The sequence below is a fragment of the Ranitomeya variabilis genome, chromosome 6 (assembly GCF_051348905.1).
Source record: "Ranitomeya variabilis isolate aRanVar5 chromosome 6, aRanVar5.hap1, whole genome shotgun sequence".
Classification (NCBI taxonomy): domain Eukaryota; kingdom Metazoa; phylum Chordata; class Amphibia; order Anura; family Dendrobatidae; genus Ranitomeya; species Ranitomeya variabilis.
This window is the reverse complement of record NC_135237.1, coordinates 445,316,871-445,340,776: the sequence shown is the minus strand read 5'-3', so window position 1 is coordinate 445,340,776 and position 23,906 is coordinate 445,316,871. Positions and strand designations below refer to the sequence as shown.

Here is a 23,906-nt window from a genome sequence, read left to right as displayed (position 1 = left end):
AAGAAAATCCTGATTCCTACACCTATAGCAAACAACACAAATGCAACCAGACAGAGGATCAAAATACAACGTATCTTGTCCCAGGCTAATTTATCTGTCCTGGGCTCATACTATCATACACTTATCCGTCACCAGGTTTTCGTCAAAGACAGGATCAGAGATTGAACATAGGCGCGGAGGTCTCCCCGAAAGGACGCAACCACGTTGCCCAGCGGGACAGTCACTTCTTCTGTTTCAACACCCTGGGCGGCTTATAGGGCTATTCCCAACTTCCACACACCTTCTATTCACATTCACTCTCATTCAATGCCGTACTCCGTGAGGTGGTCAATTCCTAAGTAGTTCAAGAACCCGAGCTATAGGTATCCTCCTCTACTAGAACTACCCGCTAAAGGACACGACACAGAAAATCTTACGGACAGTGCAGGGCAGATATAAGAGATCTAACAGTGTCTCTTACCTGGCCAGGTTTTTATTCATCTGCCGTCCATTATCCCAGATTCTCTTTTCGTTCGTATTCTGCCGGTGTTCTTGAAGGAGTACACAGACCTCGGGTCCCTGTTCAGGCGCCAGGAAATGTCGGGACCACACTCAGTCGGAGCAGCCTTTGGAAGTGGGGAATCACCAGAAATAATACACAAGACACGTCTCGTATAGTATATCACTGGGAAGCCTCTGAGGCACGCCTGCCTTCAAGGTGCTATCCCCTCTTTATATAGTTAAACAGGTAGTTTCAGTGGTTATACAAGTTTTGCTTGTTTAAACAAAGAGAGAAAAGAGAAGACAAAAGAAAACAGTTTCGGCTATGTGATAGTTTCACAACAAACAAAACAGTACAGTTTCGCCTAAGTGGCAGTTTCACAGACAAAAAATAGGATTTCACACTATGGCTAAAATGTCCTTGAATGGACAGGTCAATATTGATCACAAATTCTTTTTGGTTCATTGAGGTAACCATTTTTGTTCCGCTCTTCACACACCGTAAAATCCTTTTCTCTAAGCCAATCATTAGGGAACAAAGGGACCGTGGGTGTATGCTGCTGCCACTAGGAGGCTGCCACTAAGTAAATACAAAAAGGGTTAGCTCCTCCTCTGCAGTATACACCACCCACTGGCTTTGAATAGAACCAGTTCAGTGACCAAGCAGTAGCAGATTAACAATAATTAATTGTAGGTACAACATGTCAAAATTATAACACTCATCAAAGGCAACAGGCCAAAAGGGTGGGTGCTGTGTCCCCCAATGAGTGGTTCGGATAAAAGGATTTTACGGTGAGTACACAAAAATCCCTATTTCTCCTTCGCCACATTGGGGGACACAGGACCGTGGGACGTCCCAAAGCAGCCCCTGGGTGGGAAGTAACAACATAACAGAGTAAACTCACGGCACCTGCTATCTAGAGATGCGCTACCACTGCCTGCAAGATACGTCTACCCAGGCTCACGTCTGCAGATGCCCGAGTATGGACATCATAATGCTTTGAGAAAGTGTGCAGGCTGGACTAGGTCGCCACTTTGCAAACCTGCTCTGCAGATGCTTGATGCCGAATGGCTCACGAAGCGCCTACCGACCGAGTGGAGTGTGTCTTGATCCCCGCTGGAATCTGCTTGCCTCTGACGCGGTAAGCTTCTTGAATAGTCGACCGAATCCATCTGGCTATTGTCGACTTAGAAGCGGCCAATCCCTTCCGGTGTCCCGCCGGGAGCACGAACAGGGCATCCGCCTGGTTAAAAGGTGCCGTCCTAGATACGTACTTCCTAAGAGCCCTCACAAAATTTAGGGAATGAAGAGCCTTTTCCACTCGGTGAACCGAAGTAGGACAAAACGAGGGAAGCATGATATCCTCACTAAGGTGAAAAGAAGACACCACCTTAGGCCAGTCTCAAACGTCCAGATAATTCCGGTACCGGAAAAATCGGTACCGGAATTATCTGTGTCCGTGTGCCCGTGCGTTTCTGTGGCACATCAGTGTGGCACACGTGTGCCGACTGGGTACCACACGCACTGTGCAGGAGACAGCGCTAGAGATAAGCGCTGTCCCCCCCACATGGTGCTGAAGCCACCATTCATATCTTCTCTGCAGCAGCGTTTGCTGTAGAAAAGATATGAATAATCCTTTTTTTTGTTTGTTTCTCGTGTTTAACATAAAGATCCATGTCCCCACCCCCCTCCCACCCCCTGTGCGCCCGCCCGCTGTTATTAAAATACTCACCCGGCTCCCTCGCTGGCGCTGCTTCCTGTCCTGGCCGCACCTTCTACTGTATGAGCGGTCACGTGGGGCCGCCGATTACTGTCATGAATATGCGGCTCCACCTCCCATAGGGGTGGAGCCGCATATTCATTTCTGTAATGGGCGGCCCCACGTGACCGCATACAGGAGAAGCTGCGGCCAGGACAGGACACTGCGAGGGAGGCGGGTGAGTATTTTAATAACAGCGGGCGTGCGCACAGGGGGTGGGGACATGGATCTTTATGTTAAACACGAGAAACAAAAAAAAAAGGATTATTCATATCTTCTCTACAGCAAACGCTGCTGCAGAGAAGATATGAATGGCGGCTTCAGCACCATGTGGGGGGGACAGCGCTTACTGTAGCGCTGTCTCCTGCACGGCACACGGACAACATCCGTGTGCGGTACGTGTTTTACACGGACCCATTGACTTTAGTGGGTCCGTGTAATCCGTGCGCTCCCGCGAACACTGACATGTCTCCGTGTTTTGCACACGGAGACACGGTCCGCAAAAAATCAATGACATCTGCACAGATGCATAGATTTCAATGTGTCTACGTGTGTCAGTGGCTCCGGTACATGAGGAAACTGTCACCTCACGTACCGGAGCCACTGACGTGTGAAACTGGCCTTAGGAAGGAAGGACGGAGACGGTCTAAGGACCACCTTGTCATGGTGAAAACCCAGAAACAGAGCTCGACAGGAAAGAGCAGCCAAATCCGAAACTCTTCTGATTGAAGCAATTACTACAAGGAAGGCAACCTTCCATGAAAGGAAAGATAGGGAGATGTCCTGCAATGGCTCGAAGGGAGACTCTTGTAGGACACCCAGGACCAAATTAACGTCCCAAACGTCTAGAGGCGCTCTATAAGGCCGGTGTCACACGTCAGTGATTCCGGTACGTGAGGTGTCAGTTTTCTCACGTACCGGAGACACTGACACACGTAGACACATTAAAATCAATGTGTCTCTGCACATGTCAGCGTGTTTTCGTGGACCGTGTGTCCGCGTGCAAAACACGGAGACATGTCAGTGTTCGTGGGAGCGCACGGATCACACGGACCCATTAAAGTCAATGGGTCCGTGTAAAACACGTACCGCACAGGGATGCTGTCCGTGTGCAGTCCGTGTGCTGTGCAGGAGACAGCGCTACAGTAAGCGCTGTCCCCCCAGCGTGGTGCTGAAGCCCCCATTAATTTCTGCTCTCCAGCAGCGTTCGCTGGAGAGAATGAAAAATCATTGTATTTTGTTTTTTTGCAGTAGAAATAAAGATCTTTGTTTTCCCCCACCCCCCCCACCCCCTGTGCGCCCAAAAATACTCAACCGGCTTCCTCGAAGCGTCTTCTCCGCGCCGCAGCTTCTCCTGTATGAGCGGTCACGTGGTGCCGCCCATTACAGTGATGAATATGCGGCTCCACCCCTATGGGAGGTAACGTGTAACGCAGTCCATTAACGCCGCCATTGAATCTAATGTCGGACGCATCGCTAGCGCACGCCCACAATGGGCATGCGCTAGCCATGTGCCGTCATTGAGTGACGGACCCCGAGACGCGGTCTGCAGCATTTCCGGGTCCGTCACCGCTAACGCAGATAGAGCTAGCAGATGTTCTATATGCGCTAGCGTGCTGCCATACCGTCACTTGCGTTAACAGCAGCCCGTTAACGTATGTGTTGAACGGGCTGCTGTTAACGCAATGTGAACCTAGCCTAACCCTTTTCGTATTTACTTAGTGTCAGCAGCATACACCCATGGTCCTGTGTCCCCCAATGTGGCGAAGGAGAAATGAGCCCAAACGTAGTGACAGCCGGATACAGTGCATTACCATACAACGGCAAACAAAAACATGGAGTATGCGCCTCTGCTTACACACACCATACACGCTGAAAGAAGTCAGATACTGCGCAGGCATATGGACTGACCTGACATGTCACACAGTATATAATCTGTACACTGCACAATAGCCGGCCTGTCCTGACACGTCGCACAGTATATAATCTGTACACTGCACAATAGCCGGCCTGTCCCGACATGTCACACAGTATATAATCTGTACACTGCACAATAGCCGGCCTGTCCCGACATGACACACAGTATATAATCTGTACACTGCACAATAGCCGGCCTGTCCTGACATGTCACACAGTATATAATCTGTACACTGCACAATAGCCGGACTGTCCCGACATGTCACACAGTATATAATCTGTACACAGCACAATAGCCGGCCTGTCCCGCCATGTCACACAGTATATAATCTGTACACTGCACAATAGCCGGCCTGTCCCGCCATGTCACACAGTATATAATCTGTACACTGCACAATAGCCGGACTGTCCCGACATGTCACACAGTATATAATCTGTACACTGCACAATAGCCGGACTGTCCTGACATGTCACACAGTATATAATCTGTACACAGCACAATAGCCGGCCTGTCCCGCCATGTCACACAGTATATAATCTGTACACTGCACAATAGCCGGCCTGTCCCGCCATGTCACACAGTATATAATCTGTACACTGCACAATAGCCGGACTGTCCCGACATGTCACACAGTATATAATCTGTACACTGCACAATAGCCGGACTGTCCTGACATGTCACACAGTATATAATCTGTACACTGCACAATAGCCGGACTGTCCCGACATGTCACACAGTATATAATCTGTACACAGCACAATAGCCGGACTGTCCCGACATGTCACACAGTATATAATCTGTACACTGCACAATAGCCGGCCTGTCCCGACACGTCACACAGTAAATGATCTGCACAATAGCCGGCCTGTCCCGACATGTCACACAGAATATAATCTGTACACTGCACAATAGCCGGACTGTCCCGACATGTCACACAGTATATAATCTGTACACTGCACAATAGCCGGACTGTCCCGACATGTCACACAGTATATAATCTGTACACAGCACAATAGCCGGACTGTCCCGACACGTCGCACAGTATATAATCTGTACACTGCACAATAGCCGGACTGTCCCGACACGTCGCACAGTATATAATCTGTACACTGCACAATAGCCGGACTGTCCTGACATGTCACACAGTATATGATCTGCACAATAGCCGGCCTGTCCCGACATGTCACACAGAATATAATCTGTACACTGCACAATAGCCGGCCTGTCCTGACATGTCACACAGTATATAATCTGTACACTGCACCATAGCCGGACTGTCCCGACATGTCACACAGTATATAATCTGTACACTGCACCATAGCCGGACTGTCCCGACATGTCACACAGTATATAATCTGTACACTGCACCATAGCCGGACTGTCCCGACACGTCGCACAGTATATAATCTGTACACTGCACAATAGCCGGCCTGTCCCGACAAGTCGCACAGTATATAATCTGTACACTGCACAATTGCCGGCCTGTCCCGACAAGTCGCACAGTATATAATCTGTACACTGCACAATAGCCGGCCTGTCCCGACATGTCGCACAATACAGAGAGAGGATAGTTTCACATTCACTTCCTGATGACACGGCTGTGCAGTACTGGCATTGGCTGGTAGTGTGGACACCGCGCCCCCTGGCGGCCCCGTGTGTGACGGGTGTTTGCTTTTAGCGCTGCTTTCCCGCCTCCCCGGTCAGTCCCCGTCTTGCTGACATGTCGTCGTGCGGTGCCGGTCCTTCTGATGATGGCGGTGGAGGAAATGCCGCCATCCCTGAGTCTGCGAGTGGAATCCTGGCCAGTCTTCACGAATTACACGGTCTCCTCGGCTCCGGGGATCCCGGGGGTTGTGCGGCGGCGCTGAGCCTCCTACGGAGCCTGGGAGAGGAGTGTGTGATCTCCGCGCCGGGCAGCAGCGAGCTGGGTGCGTGCAGGACCGGGGGGAGAGCGCATCGTCTGTCGTGACACTACAAGTCCCACGTGTCCATCCTGAGTGCAGGTCATGATGGTAGTTGTAGTTCCACAACAGCCTGAGTACTGGTAGAGTTCATATCTTCTAATCACTGAGGTTCTTCTCCCACAAAGTGCAGCTGCTGTATGAGCCATGTTCTGTAGCTCCATAATGGCCGGTCTCTATTGGCAGTAATGTAGCCGAACCCACAACTTGCTGATCACTGGGACCCCCCAAACCCAAGAATGTGTCAGAGGTGGCTGTGCTGGGGCCCGGAGCTACCGGATGGCTGTGCTGGGGCCGGGAGCGACCGGATGGCTGTGCTGGGGCCGGGAGCTACCGGATGGCTGTGCTCGGCTCCCTCCAGTCCCATAGACCATATACTCCGCGTTCTTGGTGCATTATATTTAAAGGAGTTTTACTAGAACCTAAGGTCAAACGTAGGTGTCCGAGGTCGGCTGGCGATGTGCAGGCTGCCCGCTGCCGGTCTCCTGGCTGTCAGCCTCAGGCCTTCATGATTCTATCAGGTTTGGGGCAGGAGATCCATGGCCGGTCTGTACTCAGACTGTGAATGCAGATGTCTGAATTCGGCCCTAGAAAGGCTTGTCAATACCAGATTGGTGGGTTCCGACTCCTGACACCCCTGATCAGCCCACTGCGAGGGGCCCGGAGCCCCTAATCTGCCACAATATGTAATGTCCGGCTGTGGAAGGTGCTGCTGGCTCCCTATGATGTGGTGAAAACCTACCAATGATGTACAGAGCTGCGCCAATAATTGTGCTACCTCAATCAGCGGATTGCTAGCAGCTCTGACCCATAGGTTTGTGATCTATGCTGAAAACAAGACATCAATACTACAGGGATTTGTTGGTGTGAGTGGTTTGCACGCTGTCATGATTTCCTGACAGCCATGAAAAAAAAAATTTGAATAAATCTCAGCTCAGATTTCCTGGTATTACTGCTGTGTGAAGTCTGCACACTGTCAGGATTTCCTGGTATTACTGCTGTGTGAGGTCTGCACACTGTCAGGATTTCCTGGTATTACTGGTGTGTGGGGTCTGCACACTGTCAGGATTTCCTGGTATTACTGATGTGTGAGGTCTGCACACTGTCAGGATTTCCTGGTATTACTGATGTGAGGTCTGCACACTGTCAGGATTTCCTGGTATTACTGCTGTGTGAGGTCTGCACACTGTCAGGATTTCCTGGTATTACTGATGTGAGGTCTGCACACTGTCAGGATTTCGTGGTATTACTGCTGTGTGAGGTCTGCACACTGTCAGGATTTTCTGGTATTACTGCTGTGTGAGGTCTGCACACTGTCAGGATTTCCTGGTATTACTGCTGTGTGAGGTCTGCACACTGTCAGGATTTCCTGGTATTACTGCTGTGTGAGGTCTGCACACTGTCAGGATTTCCTGGTATTACTGCTGTGTGAAGTCTGCACACTGTCAGGATTTCCTGGTATTACTGCTGTGTGAAGTCTGCACACTGTCAGGATTTCCTGGTATTACTGATGTGAGGTCTGCACACTGTCAGGATTTCCTGGTATTACTGGTGTGTGAGGTCTGCACACTGTCAGGATTTCCTGGTATTACTGGTGTGTGAGGTCTGCACACTGTCAGGATTTCCTGGTATTGCCGGTGTGTGAGGTCTGCACACTGTCATGATTCTGCGGCTGCAAGCTTTGCTCACAAATCGGAACGTGTGAGCGTGGCCTTAATCTGTTCGGCTCCTCCATAACATAACACATCAGCTTTTGGACGTTCGTCTGGTGATCAGCCGCCTGTTCGGCTGCGCGATTGTCGAGCTTTCCCAGGATTACTTGTTCACAATAATCGTGACCGGTAAATGCATCCTGCCTAATGCTTCGTCCACTGCTGCAGAAAAGTTGACCTGAAATTGACTATATGAATTTCTGCTGCAGATGTCGGCACATATTTCACCCTTTGTAATATATAGGACAATGTGTGCATAAAATCTGCAGCAGTATTTACCCACAGGGGACACAGCACGAGGGTGGATTTTGTAGAAACCCCAGTCGCTGACCTTTTATTGTGCTGTTGGTGAAAGTTCCACAACAAACTGTGATCAATAATTTCTCTTCTAACTACAGGATGGACTATTTTACAGTCTCCTTTAATTGTAGCCACTTGTAAACACTTTTGTTTCTTTTTTAGCTTTGAACACATCCTTGGTCTTCTCTAAAGAATATGGCCTGCTGGTGTTTATCCACAAGTCCCTTACCATGGAAGAAGTAAGTCAGTGTTAAATAAGCCATTGTCACTTCCCACTTAAAGAAAACCATTTTTTTTAAGGAGGTGAGGGGTTAAAGCAAAATGTGCCTAAGTTGTACATTAAAGGGATCCTGTTACCAGTTTTGTCATTAACAACTACCTATATATATGCTTATATAACCCCATATATACCCCTCCAAAAACCTTTTGAAGTTCTCCCACTCTATATGGTAATCGGGTCGGTTCGGTCTGTTGGGTGAGTTTTCAGGCCTCCATCCCTCCTCCCCGGCTGCTGCTCGCCGTCCTCCTTCTTTAGTTGGCGCTGAAGATGCCGCGCGTCATTCACATTGCCAGACAAAATTCTGCCCCTGTGCACATAAATCACGGCTCACGCCTGTGCACTATGCTTTGCCCCACATACACACTTATGTTTTGTGCTCTGCCCGCAGTAGCGCAATGCATAGTGCAAAATTTCGCCCAGCAATGTGGATTACACAAGGCATCATCCACATGGGTTAAAGAAGGAGGATGGTGAACAGCCGGGGTAGGGATGGAAAGGCTCGAAACCATGCCCATCAGACCCAACTGTATCATCATACAGGATAAGGAGAAAATGGTGTGCACTCTGGTCTACAGTACGAGGTGCAGGCGGAACGGACCGTGATAGTCCCAGAACGTAGTAGTAGAGATGCACCGCACACTCTTATTTGTTAGTTTTGCAAACGTGTTTACACAGTTTATTCAAAAATAGATACAAAACCACAAGCAGTGAAGTGATATACTTTGACACAAAACCCAACTTTTCGACCCTCCTGGGTCTTAGTCATGGGGTTTACTTGGTTGTTTAGTGCCAGGGTAGAGGGTAGAAAATGTAGAGAGGGACCCTTGGTATGAAAAGGGTTGTCCACTACTTTCAATTAACCCCCCAATGTATCCCCCCGGGGCCCCTGATGAATTGTGTAATTACCTTCCGTTGCCGTTTTCGCCTGTGAGCGGCGCTATTCCGGCGGCTGAGTCCGGGTCACGTGACCCCCAGGCTGCAGCCGCCGCTTATTTCCGCCGACGTCACTTCAATTTCCAGACTCTGGAAGCAGGCGTGAGCCAGCCTCACAGTCAGCAGTCACTCATCAAGAGTGACTGGGCTGTGGGCGGGGCTGGTGGCTGACTGCGGGGCTGTGCTGGGGGCGGGCGGGGCTAGGCAGGGATGTGCGGGCGGGGCTAGGCAGGGATGATTGTGCGGGTGCCGGTGCTCTGCGGGCCTGCGCCGGTGCTGTGCGGGCCTGCGCCGGTGCTGTGCGGGCTGGCGCCGGTGCTGTGCGGGCCGGCGCCGGTATGAGGGGGCCGGCGCCGGTATGTGCTGGGGTCTGCTGGGGGGGTGGTCTTTGGGGTGTGTGTGTGTGTCTCTGTGTGCAGGCATCGTCCGATGGGACTACAAGTCCCATCGGGCTCTGCCTGCTACAGTGACAGTGAGTGACACATTAGCCAATGATATGACAGTAGTAGTCCCATCATCCGGCTAATGTGTTGAATGTAAAAAAAATAAATAAATACATACATACATACATAAAACACACACCATGTGACAACATGCACCATGCGATATGCGAAAACATGCAACATACGACATGCACCATGCGGCGACATGCACCATGCGGCGACATGCGGCAGACATGCACCATGCGACGACATGCACCATGCGACGTCATACAAGATATGACATGCAACATGCCACATACAGTACGTACATACATACAACATACATACGGACATACATACAACATACATACGGACATACAGTACATATAACAGAGTAAATACTCACCATCACTTGTCACCTTGATCCCCGAAGCCAGTGTCATCTGTAAAAAATATTAAAATGATAATCAACCAATATACTCCCTGATCCGCAGAAATCCAATTAAAACGAGTGTCCCTCGACGATCTCCCGTGAAGAGCAGGAGCATCTGCTGGCTCCAGGAACACAATGATGGAAGGTATCCTTCCACAATGTATTCCTCACAATGTATTCCTACGCCCCTGTGAGAAAATAGTCCCTAGTCTCACTTTATGGCATTGCTGTATGAGAAATTTTCCCACGCAGCTTTTTGCCATAAAGTAAGACTTTGAACTTTAGTAACCTCAGTGATGCACTGCAGGAGCCATTGTCTCCTGTCAGTGTGTCACTGAGGGTCCTATAGAGCAGTGACATCACCCGATGTCACTGTTCTATAGGGGAGATCGTCGTGGGACACTCGTTATTATTTGGACTACGGCGGACAGGTAGTATACGGTTTATTATTTTACGTTTTTTGCAGGCGCTGAATTATGGTGAAATGAAGAATATTAAAATACTTTTTTCCTAATGTGTGTGTGTTTTATTAACCCTTTATTAGTATTGGATTACTAATGGATAGGCGTCTTATTGACGCCTCTCCGTTATTAACCCGGCTTAATGTCACCTTACAATAGCAAGGTGACATTAACCCCTTATTACCCCATATCCCACCGCTACACGGGAGTGGGAAGAGAGGGGCTAAGTGCCACATTTCCGGGGTGGCTGCGGACTGGTATTTGTAGCCGGGGGGGACCAATATCCACGGCCCCTCTCTAGGCTATGAATATCAGCCCGCAGCTGTCTGCGTAGCCTTTCTGGCTATAAAATATAGGGGGACCCCACGTCATTTTTTTTGGGGGGTCCCCCTATTTTAATAGCCAGTAAAGGCTACGCAGACAGCTGCGGGCTGATATTCATAGCAGGCTACAAATATTGGCCCCCGGCCGTCGGCTTTCCCCCTCTGGCGCAGAAAATTGCGCTGGAGCCCACGCCGTTTTTTTCTAAATTAAATTAAACGCTCATTAAGGCCTCTTTCACACTTGCGTCGGTACGGGTCCATCGCTATGCGTCGGGCCTACGTACTGACGCACGTTGTGAAATTTGTGCACGTCGTGGGCAGCGGATGCAGTTTTTCAACAAATCCGCTACCCATTCTGAAGCCGGGGAGGAGGGGGCGGAGTTTTGGCCGCGCATGTGCGGTAGAAAATGGCGGACGCGACGGACAAAAAAAGTTCACTTGAACGTTTTTGCGTGCCAACGGTCCGCCAAAACACGACGCATCTGTTGCACGACGGACGCGACGTGTGGCCATCCATCGCGATCCGTCACTAATACAAGTCTATGGGTAAAAAACGCATCCTGCGAGCACATTTGCAGGATCTGTTTTTTTCCCAAAAAGTCGGATTGCTAAAAACGCAAGTGTGAAAGTAGCCTTAGGCCATGTTCACACAGTGCGTTTTTTACTGCAGAACCGCAGCGGTTTTGCCGCTGCGGTTCCGCAGCTGTTTTACATGCAGGGTACATTACAATGTACCCCTATGGAAAACAGGAACCGCTGTGCACACGGTCCTGAATTTCCCTTAAAAAGCCGCGATGAATCGGTGCGGGAAAAAAGAAGGAGCATGTCACTTCTTTTTCCTAAACCGCAGCGGTTCTGCACCCGTAGACCTCCATTGTGAGGTCAAAACCGCAGTAAAACCCGCAGATCAAAAATATATCTGCGGGTTTTACTGCGGTTTGTGGTGCAGAACCGCAGCAGCCGGAAGTGCGGGGAAGCGGGCGGAAGTTGTTCGTCGGAAGTGCGTGGGCGGAGTGTCGTTCCTGAAGACTGTCATCATGGAGGCATACCGTCGCATGGGGATCGATGTCGGGCGTCTGATTGATTTGGTATGTATGTGTGTGTGTGTATATGTGTGTGTGTGTGTGTGTGTGTGTGTGTCTGTCCCCATGCGACGATAGTGCCTCCATTGTGCTAAGTCGCCGTATGGGACTACTACTCCCATCCGGTATTAGGATGGGAGAGTTGTCCCTGTGTCCGGCGACTTAGCACAATAGTAAAGTTTACACCAAACACCTACACACAATACACATACATGACACACAGTACAGTACATACAACACATAACATAGAGTATATACTCACCAACACCACACTTGTAGGCGAAACCCTCGATCCTCCATGAAAAAATCCAAAAATAATAAACCAAATTCATACTCCCTGTCCGCAGAATCCATAAACCGAGTGTCCCACGCCGATCGGCTGCTCTCCGGCGATACACTGCCAGGAGCGAAGCTCCTAGCAGTGTATCGCGTACTGTTCCGGAGCTCAATGGCTCCGGCGTCTCGGTTAACGGCAGTACAGCTGCGTTGAACTTTCCCACGCAGCACTGCCGTTAAGCGAGAGTGCCGGGGTCAATGACCGCCGGTTAACTCGCTCGCGCATGCGCAGTGACACACCGACAGGAACTATGGCTCCTGTCAGTGTGTTGCTGCAGCCGTGGAGAGCAGACATATCTCTGGATGTGTCTGTTCTCCATGGAAGATCTTCGTGGGACCCTCGATGGATTTCTGCGGACAGGGCCAGGGAGTATGAATTTGTTTTTTTTATTTTGCCTCTTTTTCAGGTTGAGGGTCTTCAGGACGGATTGAGCGTACAATAAAATATGGTCAAAAAGTGGGTGTCTTTATTTCATTAAAATATTTTTTTTCTAGTCTTTGTGTATTTTTTTTTTAACCCTTTCATTGGCTTAATAATGGATAGGCGTCCTATTGACGCCTCTCCATTATTAACCGGGCTTAATGCCACCTTACAATAGCAAGGTGGCATTAACCCTTCATTACCCCATATCCCACCGCTACAGGGAGTGGGAAGAGAGTGGCCAAGTGCCAGAATAGGCGCATCTTCCAGATGTGCCTTTTCTGGGGTGGCTGGGGGCAGATGTTTGTAGCCACGGGGGGCCAATAACCATGGACCCTCTCCTGGCTATTTATATCTGCCCTCAGTCACTGGCTTTACCATTCTGGCGGAGAAAATTGCGCGGGAGCCCACGCCATTTTTTTCCACCATTTAACCCTTTAATAGCATTAATAATGGATAGGCGTCTTATTGACGCCTCTCCATTATTAACCGGGATTAATGCCACCTTACAATAGCAAAAATACGTGCAACTTAAATACGTGGCACTAAAATACGTGGCACGTATATACGTGGCACTGAAACACGTGATACGTGGCTCTGAAATACGTGGCTCTGAAATACGTGGCTCTGAAATACGTGGCACTGAAATACGTGGCACGTGGCACTGAAACACGTGGCACTGAAATACGTGGCACGTGGCACTTATACGTGGCACTGAAATACGTGATACGTGGCACTTACATACGTGGCTCTGAAATACGTGGCACTGAAATACGTGGCACTGAAATACGTGGTACTGAAATACGTGGCACTTAAATACGTGGCACTGAAATACGTGGCACTGAAATACGTGGCACTGAAATACGTGGCACTGAAATACGTGGCACTGAAATACGTGGCACTGAAATACGTGGCACTGAAATACGTGGCACTGAAATACGTGGCACTGAAATACGTGGCACTGAAATACGTGGTACTGAAATACGTGGCACTTAAATACGTGATACGTGGCACTTAAATACGTGGCACTTAGGCTATGTTCACATTTGCGTTGTGCGCCGCAGCGTCGGCGCCGAAACACACAACGCAAACAAAAACGCAGCAAAACGCATGCACAACGCTGCGTTTTGCGCCGCATGCGTCCTTTTTTTGATTGATTTTGGACGCAGCAAAAATGCAACTTGCTGCGTCCTCTGCGCCCGGATGCGTGCGCTGCAGTGACGCATGCGGCGCAAAACGCAAGTGCGACGCATGTCCATGCGCCCCCATGTTAAATATAGGGGCGCATGACGCATGCGGCGACGCTGCGGCGCAGACCGCAAATGTGAACGTAGACTTAAATAGCTGGATAGAGCTGGATCCGCGGGCTGTGATCTGGCCTACGCTCAGCACTCTGCGGAGCGCTGTCATTCAAAACACGTCCACTCATTTTGGTGTTTAGTCCCAAAATGGAGGATGGAAGAAGAAAAGGGTTGGACAAGGAAATGACATCATTTCTTTTTTTTTTTTTCCCCCACTGCAGTTAAAGCTATATTTGTGTCAAACACAAACAATCTGCAGAGAAAACTGCATAAAAAACTGCATCAAAAACCGCACCAAAAACGCACCAAAAACGCACCTGCGTCTTCTGCCAAGAGCTGCGGTTTTTGACCTGGAAAAAAAAGGATTGAAATCAGGAACGTGTGAACATACCCTTAGGCTGCTTTTACACTAGCGTCGGTAAGGGGCCGTCGCGCTGTGTCGCTAATAAAAGTCTATGGAGAAAAAACGCATCCTGCAGACAACTTTGCAGGACGCGTTTTTTCTCCACAACGACGCATTGCGACGTGCAGTGCACGACGCTAGTGTGAAAGAGGCCTTAGAAACATCGGCCTTTCTATTATATATCTATGGATATATCTATTCATAGATATATTTATAGATAGATATATCTATAGATACATAGATGTATCTATCCATATATTTGGCTGCTTTCACACATCAGGTTTTTGCCATGAGGCACAATCCGGCGAGTTTTGAAAAAAACTGATCCGTTTTTTTCTCATAGAGTTGTATTAGCGCCAGATTGCGCCTGATGGCCACACGTTTCATCCGTTTTTTGCCGGATCCGTCAAAAAAGCTGTTTCCGCTGGATGGAAAACACATACAGAGGAATGTTTTTTCTGTCCGGCGAAAAAACGCACAGCGACGGATCCGGCAAAAAAACGTATGAAACTGAGCTGTGAAATGATGAATACGGCCTTGGAATCTGTTTTTTCATGCATGTTTCCATTCAAATCATGCACATTTTCCGTTTATTTACTTATTTCCAAAAACGGCATTAAAACCGCGCATAAACCGCACCAAAAAAAGCATCAAAACTGCACCAAAAACTGCATCAAAACCTGCATCAAAACCTGGTGCAGTTTTGCAGTTTTGATGCAGTTCTTGGTGCGGTTTTGATGCAGTTCTTGGTGTGGTTTTGGTACGGTTTTGATGGAGTTTTTGGTGCGGTTTTGATGCAGTTTTTGCGCAGTTTTGATGCAGGTTTTGGTGCAGTGTTGATGCAATTTTGGTGATTTTTTTTTTTCCAGTTTTGATGCGTTTTTTATGCAGTTTATTTGCACGGTTTTGATGCATTTTTTAATTCGCTTTTGGTGCGGTTTTTGCACGGTTTTTAGGCGTTTTAGTGCGTTTTTGAAAGCTAAATAAAGATGTATTATTGAACAAAAAAAAAAGATTTGTGATGTCATTATTGTCCAACCTCCTCTTTTACATTTGCCCAACCCACACTCCATTAAACACACAGATAGACAGATAGATGATAGATGAAATGGATAGACAGATCTACATATACACTATGTTCCAAATTATTATGCAAATGACATTTTTCTCTGATTTTCCTAAATGGTCAGTGCAAATGACAGTCAGTCTAATAAAAGTCATCACCCGTTAGATTATACATCGAATTTTATTGAATAAACCTCCCAATGATAACAGTATAATCTCCAAAATGAATAAAAACTCAAAATGCACTGTTCCAAATTATTAGGCACAGTAGAATTTCTAAACATTTAATATGTTTTAAAGAACTGAAAATGCTAATTTGTGGAATTTGCAGCATTAAGAGGTCACATTCACTGAACAAAAAGCTATTTAACTCCAAAACATCCTAACAGGCCAAGTTACATGTTAACATAGGACCCCTTCTTTGATATCACCTTCACAATTCCTGCATCCATTGAACTTGTAAGTTTTTGGAGAGTTTCTGCTTGTATTTCTTTGCATGAAGTCGGAATAGCCTCCCAGAGCTGCTGTTTTGATGTGAACTGCCTCCCACCCTCATAGATCTTTTGCTTGATGATACTCCAAAAGGTCCTCTATAGGGTTGAGGACAGGGGAAGATGGTGGCCACACCATGAGTTTATCTCCTTTTATGCCCATAGCAGCCAATGACTCAGAGGTTTTCTTTGCAGCATGAGATGGTGCATTGTTAGCATGAAGATGATTTGGCTCCTGAAGGTACATTTCTGCTTTTTATACCATGGAGGAAAGTTGTCAGTCAGAAACTCTATATACTTTGCAGAGGTTATTTTCACACCTTCAGGAACCTTAAAGGGCCATACCAGCTGTTTCTCCATGATTCTGGCCCAAAACATGACCCCTCCACCTCCTTGTTGTTGTTGAAGCCTTGTTGGGACATGGTGGCCATCCACCAACCATCCACTACTCCATCCATCTGGACCATCCAGGGTTGCCCAACACTCATCAGTAAACAAGAATGTTTGGAAATTAGTCTCCATGTATGTGTGGGCCCAATGCAACCATTTCTGCTTATGAACACTGTTTAGGGGTGGCCGAATAGTAGGTTTATGCACCACAGCAAGCCTTTGAAGGAGCCTACACCTTGAGGTTCGAGGGACTCCAGAGGCACCAGCAGCTTCAAATATCTTTTTGCTGCTTTGTAATGGCTTTTTAGCAGCTGCTCTCTTAATCCGATGAACTTGCCTGGCAGAAATCTTCCTCATTATGCCTTTATCAACACAAACACATCTGTGCTCAGATACAGCCACAAATCTCTTAACAGTACGATGATCACACTTAAGTTTTCGGGAAATTTCTAATGTTTTCATCCCTTCACCAAGGCATTGCACTACTTGATGCTTTTCAGCAGCAGAGAGATCCTTTTTCTTTCCCATGTTACTTAAAAACCGTGATCTGCTTAATAATGTGGAACATCATTTTTAAGTAGTTTTCCTTTAATTAGAATCACCTGGAAAACTAATTATCACATGTGTTTAAGATTGATTTCAGTGATCCATTGAGCCCTGAGACACAATACCATCCACGAGTTTATTTGAAAAACAAAACAATTAAACCTTTATCACACCTAAATCCAATTTGCATAATAATTTGGAACACAGTGTAGATAGATCTATAGATGCATACATCTATCTATTCATATATCTATCTGTAGATGTGTCTGGATAGATATATCTATTGATAGATGTATGGATAGCGTAGGGTGTGTGTCCACTGTCCGGATTACATTTGAATGAGCTGCAGATTGGATGCTGCGTACTTGTAGTCCCATCGGATGATGCCTGCACACACACCCCAAAAGACCCCCTGCACAGCCCCGCACACACCTGAACAGTCCCTCACACACCCGAACAGCCCCGCACACACACGAATAGTCCCGCACAGGGCTGTACACCTCTGAACAGTCCCGCACACATCCGAACAGCCCGCAGACCCCGCACACACCTGAACAGTCCCGCACAGCGCAGCACACATCCGAACAGCCCGCAGACCCCGCCCGCACACACATACACGCACACCGTCACCGTCCACACACTTCCATTCTCCCGAGCTGCAACGTTTCTCGGACCCACATCCGCAGCAAAACTGCAGATCTTTTTTACATCTGCGGATGTGCCCGACTCAATGAAAGTCTAAAGGTGCAGAAACGCTGCAGTTATGCACAAAAGAAGTGACATGCTGCGAGAAAAAAAAGTTGCGTTTCGGTGCGGCTTTTTCCGCAGCATGTGCACAAGTCTGCGGCTCCCATAGACTTACATTGGTTGTGCACTACACTGCGGATTTGATGCAATTCAGTGCGTCAAAAAACACTGCGTATCTGCAATTAAATCCGCAACGTGTGCACAGCCTTAGCATTTAGTGAACCTAGTGAAAAAGCCAAGCAAAAAACAAGTGTGGGATTGCACTTTATTTGCCATTTCATTGCACTTTGAATTTTTTTCACATTTTCTGTTACATGACATGGTAAAACCAATGGTGTCGTTCAAAAGTAGAACTTGTTCCGCAAAAGATAAGCCCTCGCATGGCCATATTGACGGAAAAATTATGGCTCTGGAAAGAAGGGGAGCGATAAACGAAAACAAAAAGCTCCAGGGGTGAAGGGGTTTAGAAACATGGATATGGACATATCTATGGAAATAGACAGATATATGTGTATGTATGTATGTATCTATCTATCCATCTATCTGTGTGTAATGGAGTGTGGGTTGGACAAATGTAAAAGAGGAGGTTGGACAGAAATGACATCACAAATCTTTTTGAAGCTAGAGGGGGGAGAGGAGGGAGGGGTTTGGGTGTGTTTTGGAGTGGGTGTGCCAGGTGCAGAGTTACAGGTGAGTGCAATGCATCATGGAACTTGTAGTATTAGAGCACAGTAAGTCAGGAGAAAGGAAGTTGTCGATTAACCCCATGAGAGCTGGATCCAGCACTGAAGATGTGCTGCTACAGCATGATAAAAGGTAATATTGCTAAAATAAACACAGTAGATGTTTTCAGTGGCACATAATAGCAAGATTTATGAAAAAAAAAAAAAAAGTTATAGTAGTGGACAACTTCTTTAAGGTACCCGATACTGCTAGTGGCGTAGTAATGTAGGCTCTAGAGCGGCGCACCCGCGCCCTGCTCAGTGTGCGGCTGTTTGGTGATGCCTGAATCGTTTTAGTTGTTATGACAAAACTGGTGACCGGTTCTCTTTAATAAGCAAAAGTGAAGTCGCTGATCTCCATATGAATACTGTCAGGATGTTACATAGACCGTTCTTACAAGAAAGTGAGCGGGGACCATTGGCTGGTCACTGCACAGATCCTGCCTGGGCATTGCCAGGAGATGCATCATGAACAATACCTATTACCTAGAGCTTGTATTTTTTGGTGGTGGTGGGTGAGAGTTGCCCGATTCAGTGTGATTGACATAGAACTCTGTATTACTCTACATCCGTGTGAAATGGTTTGTGGTCCACAGTGGCGGACACGGACAGAAGGGGGCCCCTGTGCATGAACAGAATATGGGCCCTTTGCAGTGCAGTAGCTCATCATACTGCACAATTTCACCTACTTTGGAGATAGAGGTGGCCCCCTTCCTTTTGGGTCCCTGTGTGGCTGCACCAATGATGTCCGCTCCTGTGGTCCCGGATCTTCTGACCCTATTGCAGGATTTTACAGCTGAACATGGGCCCTTGTTTTCTAATGTAATTTCCTTTCAACTATAGTATCGAGACTGTCGAGAAGAAGCATTAAAGTTCCTGTGCGTCTTCCTCGAGAAGATAGGCCAACAATCACAGCCATATGCTTTAGAAATTAAGGTAAGGTCTTAAGTCTTATAAGTTTCTAAGGAACAGTTAAATTTCACACTTTATTTTATCACCTCATTAATGTCAGAGTGCTAAGAATAAGGGTACATGGTGGGCGCATAATTTGCTTTATTTAAAGGGAATCTCATAGCTGCATAATGTAGATTCAGGTACCCTGATTGCAGCGATGTGTCACTTACTGGACTGCTTGGTGCAGTGTTGATAGAATCCTTGTTTTGTCTGATGTAGATGTAGCAGAGCTTAAGGTACCGTCTCACAGTGGCACTTTGGTCGCTACGACGGCACGATCCGTGACGTTCCAGCGATATACATATGATCTCGCTGTGTCTGACACGCAGCAGCGATCAGCTGAGAATCGTACGTCGTAGCATATCGTTTGAAACTTTATTTTGTCGCTGGATCACCTGCTGTAATCGCTGGACCGGTGTGTGTGACACCGATCCAGCGATATGTTTGCTCGTAACCAGGGTAAACATCGGGTTACTAAGCGCAGGGCCGCGCTTAGTAACCCGATGTTTGCCCTGGTTACCATTGTAAATGTAAAAAAAAAACACTACATACTCACCTTCTGATGTCTGTCACGTCCCTCGCCGTCAGCTTCCCGCACTGACTGTGAGCGCCGGCCGTAAAGTAAAAGCAGAGCACAGCGGTGATGTCACCGCTGTGCTGTGCTTTACGGTCGGCACTGACACAGTCAGTGCGGGAAGCTGACGGCGAGGGACGTGACAGACATCAGAAGGTGAGTATGTAGTGTTTTTGTTTTTTTAACATTTACAATGGTAACTAGGGTAAACATCGGGTTACTAAGCGCGGCCCTGCGCTTAGTAACCCGATGTTTACCCTGGTTACCCGGGGACTTCGGCATCGTTGGTCGCTGGAGAGCTGTCTGTGTGACAGCTCTCCAGCGACCACACAACGACTTGCCAACGATCACGGCCAGGTCGTATCGCTGGTCGTGATCGTTGGTAAATCGTTTAGTGTAACGGTACCCTAAAGGTACCGTCACACTAGGCGATATCGCCAGCGATCCGTGACGTTGCAGCGACCTGGATAGCGATATCGCTGTATTTGACACGCAGCAGCGATCTGGATCCCGCTGTGAAATTGCTGGTCGCTGCTAGAAGGTCTGCACTTTATTTGGTCGCTAGGTCGCCGTGTATCGCCGTGTTTGACAGCAAAAGCAAGGATACCAGCGATATTTTACACTGGTAACCAGGGTAAACATCGGGTTACTAAGCGCAGGGCCGCGCTTAGTAACCCGATGTTTACCCTGGTTACCAGCGTAAAAGTTAAAAAAACAAACAGCACATACTCACCAGCGCGTCCCCCAGCCTCTGCTTCCTGACACTGACTGAGCGCCGGCCCTAAACTGAAAGTGAAAGCACAGCGGTGACGTCACCGCTGTGCTGTTAGGGCCGGAGCTCAGTCAGTGTCAGGAAGCAGAGGCTGGGGGACGCGCTGGTGAGTATGTGCTGTTTGTTTTTTTAACTTTTACGCTGGTAACCAGGGTAAACATCGGGTTACTAAGCGCGGCCCTGCGCTTAGCAACCCGATGCTTACCCTGGTTACCCGGGGACCTCGGCATCGTTGGTCGCTGGAGAGCGGTCTGTGTGACAGCTCTCCAGCGACCAAACAGCGACGCTGCAGCGATCGGCATCGCTGTCGCTATCGCTGCAGCGTCGCTTAATGTGACGGTACCTTTAGACTTCTGAGTTGTGTATGCCCCCGCTCACACCCCTGACTGGCAGCTTCCTGTGTACACTGTGCATTGTGTGCAAACTGCCAATCAGTGGTGGGGGCAGGGTTACACAGATGAGCCTGACTGGCCTGCACGTGAGACCTATTCCTCTAGTGATAATCTCCTGCTGACAAAAGTGATTGCATTGAAACTATGGTATACAACTTAGTAAGTAACACATCACTGTAGGCTCTCGGCTCCTCGATTATGCTACTCTCAGATTAAATAGCAAAAACCTGTTGAGAGATTCCCTTTAATAAATCTGAAAATACCCTGCATTTATTTCGGCTTCATATTAGATAGATGATGAAGTGATAGTTCACACCAATGAGTAATGAGGAGGTGCTAGTAATGTTATAGTGTACATTGTGACATGCTGGTCTCTTAGGGGACAAAGGAGTTCCTGGCTGTGTTATGGGGGATCCATGGTATGCTGACCCTGTGATGGGGGATGCGGTTGCATGCTGACCCTGTGACAGGGGACACTGTTGCATTCTGGCCCTGTGACGGGGGACACTGTTGCATTCTGGCCCTGTGATGCGGGATGCGGATGCATGCTGGCCCTGTGACAGGGGACACCATTGCATGCTGGCCCTGTGGCAGGGGATGCGGATGCATGCTGGCCCTGTGATGGGGGATGCGGTTGCCTGCTGGCCCTGTGACGGCGGGGGACACCGTTGCATGCTGGCCCTGTGACGGTGGGGGACACTGTTGCATGCTGGCTTTGTGACGGCAGGAGGGACATTATTTCATGCTGGCCCTGTGACGGGGGGTGATGCAATTGCATGCTGGCCCTGTGACGGGGGATGCGGTTGCATGCTGGCCCTGTGACGGGGTATGCGGTTGTTTGCTGGCCCTGTGACGGGGGATGCGGTTGCATGCTGGCCCTGTGACGGGGGATGCGGTTGCATGCTGGCCCTGTGACGGGGGATGCGGTTGCATGCTGGCCCTGTGACGGGGGATGCGGTTGCATGCTGGCCCTGTGACGGGGGATGCGGTTGCATGCTGGCCCTGTGACGGGGGATGCGGTTGCATGCTGGCCCTGTGACGGGGGATGCGGTTGCATGCTGGCCCTGTGACGGGGGATGCGGTTGCATGCTGGCCCTGTGACGGGGGATGCGGTTGCATGCTGGCCCTGTGACGGGGGATGCGGTTGCATGCTGGCCCTGTGACGGGGGATGCGGTTGCATGCTGGCCCTGTGACGGGGGATGCGGTTGCATGCTGGCCCTGTGACGGGGGATGCGGTTGCATGCTGGCCCTGTGACGGGGGATGCGGTTGCATGCTGGCCCTGTGACGGGGGATGCGGTTGCATGCTGGCCCTGTGACGGGGGATGCGGTTGCATGCTGGCCCTGTGACGTTGGGGGGCACTGTTGCATGCTGGCCCTGCTACATACTTTAGAATACTAATCTTGCTAAATCCTTGGTGTGTATAACATGTACCTCCACGATCTTTATCATGATATTCTCTTTAGGAATGAACCATTTTTTACATTACCCAACTTTATAAGGTTTCCTTAAAGCCCGGTTTGATACATGTTCAGCTTAATTGCTGTATAAAAAAGTTATACTTTTTAAACCATGTTTTGTATTACAATGTCTCTTATTTTCATGCCTTTTTTTTCTTGTCAGTGAATGTTAATGCTGAATTGGGCTGCAGTTGTAGGACTATATGTCTCCGTAGGGTTCAGCCTCTTCAGATTCTGAAGAATGCAATCCATAAAAAATACAAACCTTTCATTATGCTGTTATTAGTTTTTTTTTTTTTTTGCATCTGCACCACAGCCTCTGTTGGCAATTTTTTTTCTTCATTCATATCTCTTGCTTGGTAATTTTTCCTTTCAAACTGGTGAACACCTCGGCAAAATTTCATGAGCCACATTATAAATCTGTTGGGCATTGGTGGGACTTATAAAAAGAATTTGATAATGTGTTGCATTTTATTTCATAGATCTATTAAAGGAAACCTGTAACTAACTTAATGTATTTTTTCCCAACAGAAAATATGTGTCATCGTTTACACGAAAGAAAAGTATGCCAAGTGCAAAGTGGCCGCACTAGACCTTCTGATTAAGGTAACGATCAGCGTTGTTACATGGTGGAATAGTCTCTGGCGAGAAGTCACACTGTGCGTACAAACATGGCTCAGTGGAGGATTGGGGAAAACCTTTTTCTCTTGGCTTTTGCCAGTAGATATTCTGCCATCTGGCCTCCTACAGACATCTGTACAGATTGATATAAAGGTTTTGGGAAAAGATTCAGTGACTGACAGCCATCTATGAATGCATACTTATACAGGGAAGGCAGTCAGTCAGTGATTAGGACCACCCGATGACATACAGAGACCCTCTGTCACATGTGGATTTTATCCTAGAAAGTTTGCAACCATCCCATTCATATGAAACGACCCCATTCAGATAAATGGAAGTTGCTGTTTTTTCAGCAGCAGAAAATCTGCAACTTGGGGGTATTACCCGCAGCATAACTTATATTTTTTGTGTTGAAATCCCTGCTTATTCTGGGCCGAGCAGTCAAGTGGGTGGTCCTAAACAGTGATTGACATCCGTGTATATTTATAGAAATAAGCCAAAAAAAAGTTGCACTCTGTAGTACCAAAGCATGTCAATATGAAATAAGAATAGCAATACTGCTGCTGGATACTAGGGAAAAAATGAGCCACTTGGCTCATAATTTGGTCCATTCATGCATGCCCAGCAGCCAGCGACAAGGCGGTCT

General features: G+C 48.1%; 2 protein-coding genes across 2 annotated transcripts in view; one reads left to right on the top strand and one right to left on the bottom strand.

The window, feature by feature from the left end:
• MCM4 (minichromosome maintenance complex component 4) overlaps nucleotides 1-6,090 on the bottom strand; it is a 65,685-nt gene extending 59,595 nt beyond the window's left edge. The window contains exon 1 of the mRNA XM_077270468.1: nucleotides 5,879-6,090. The gene's annotated coding sequence lies outside the window, so the exon portion shown is untranslated. The remainder of the gene's footprint in view (nucleotides 1-5,878) is intronic.
• Nucleotides 5,678-23,906, top strand: part of PRKDC (protein kinase, DNA-activated, catalytic subunit) — a 384,813-nt gene continuing 366,584 nt past the window's right edge. The window contains exons 1-4 of the mRNA XM_077270465.1: nucleotides 5,678-6,086; nucleotides 8,294-8,370; nucleotides 19,331-19,423; nucleotides 23,171-23,245. Coding sequence (XP_077126580.1) covers nucleotides 5,879-6,086; nucleotides 8,294-8,370; nucleotides 19,331-19,423; nucleotides 23,171-23,245 — 453 coding nt within the window. The 5' untranslated portion in view covers nucleotides 5,678-5,878. The remainder of the gene's footprint in view (nucleotides 6,087-8,293; nucleotides 8,371-19,330; nucleotides 19,424-23,170; nucleotides 23,246-23,906) is intronic.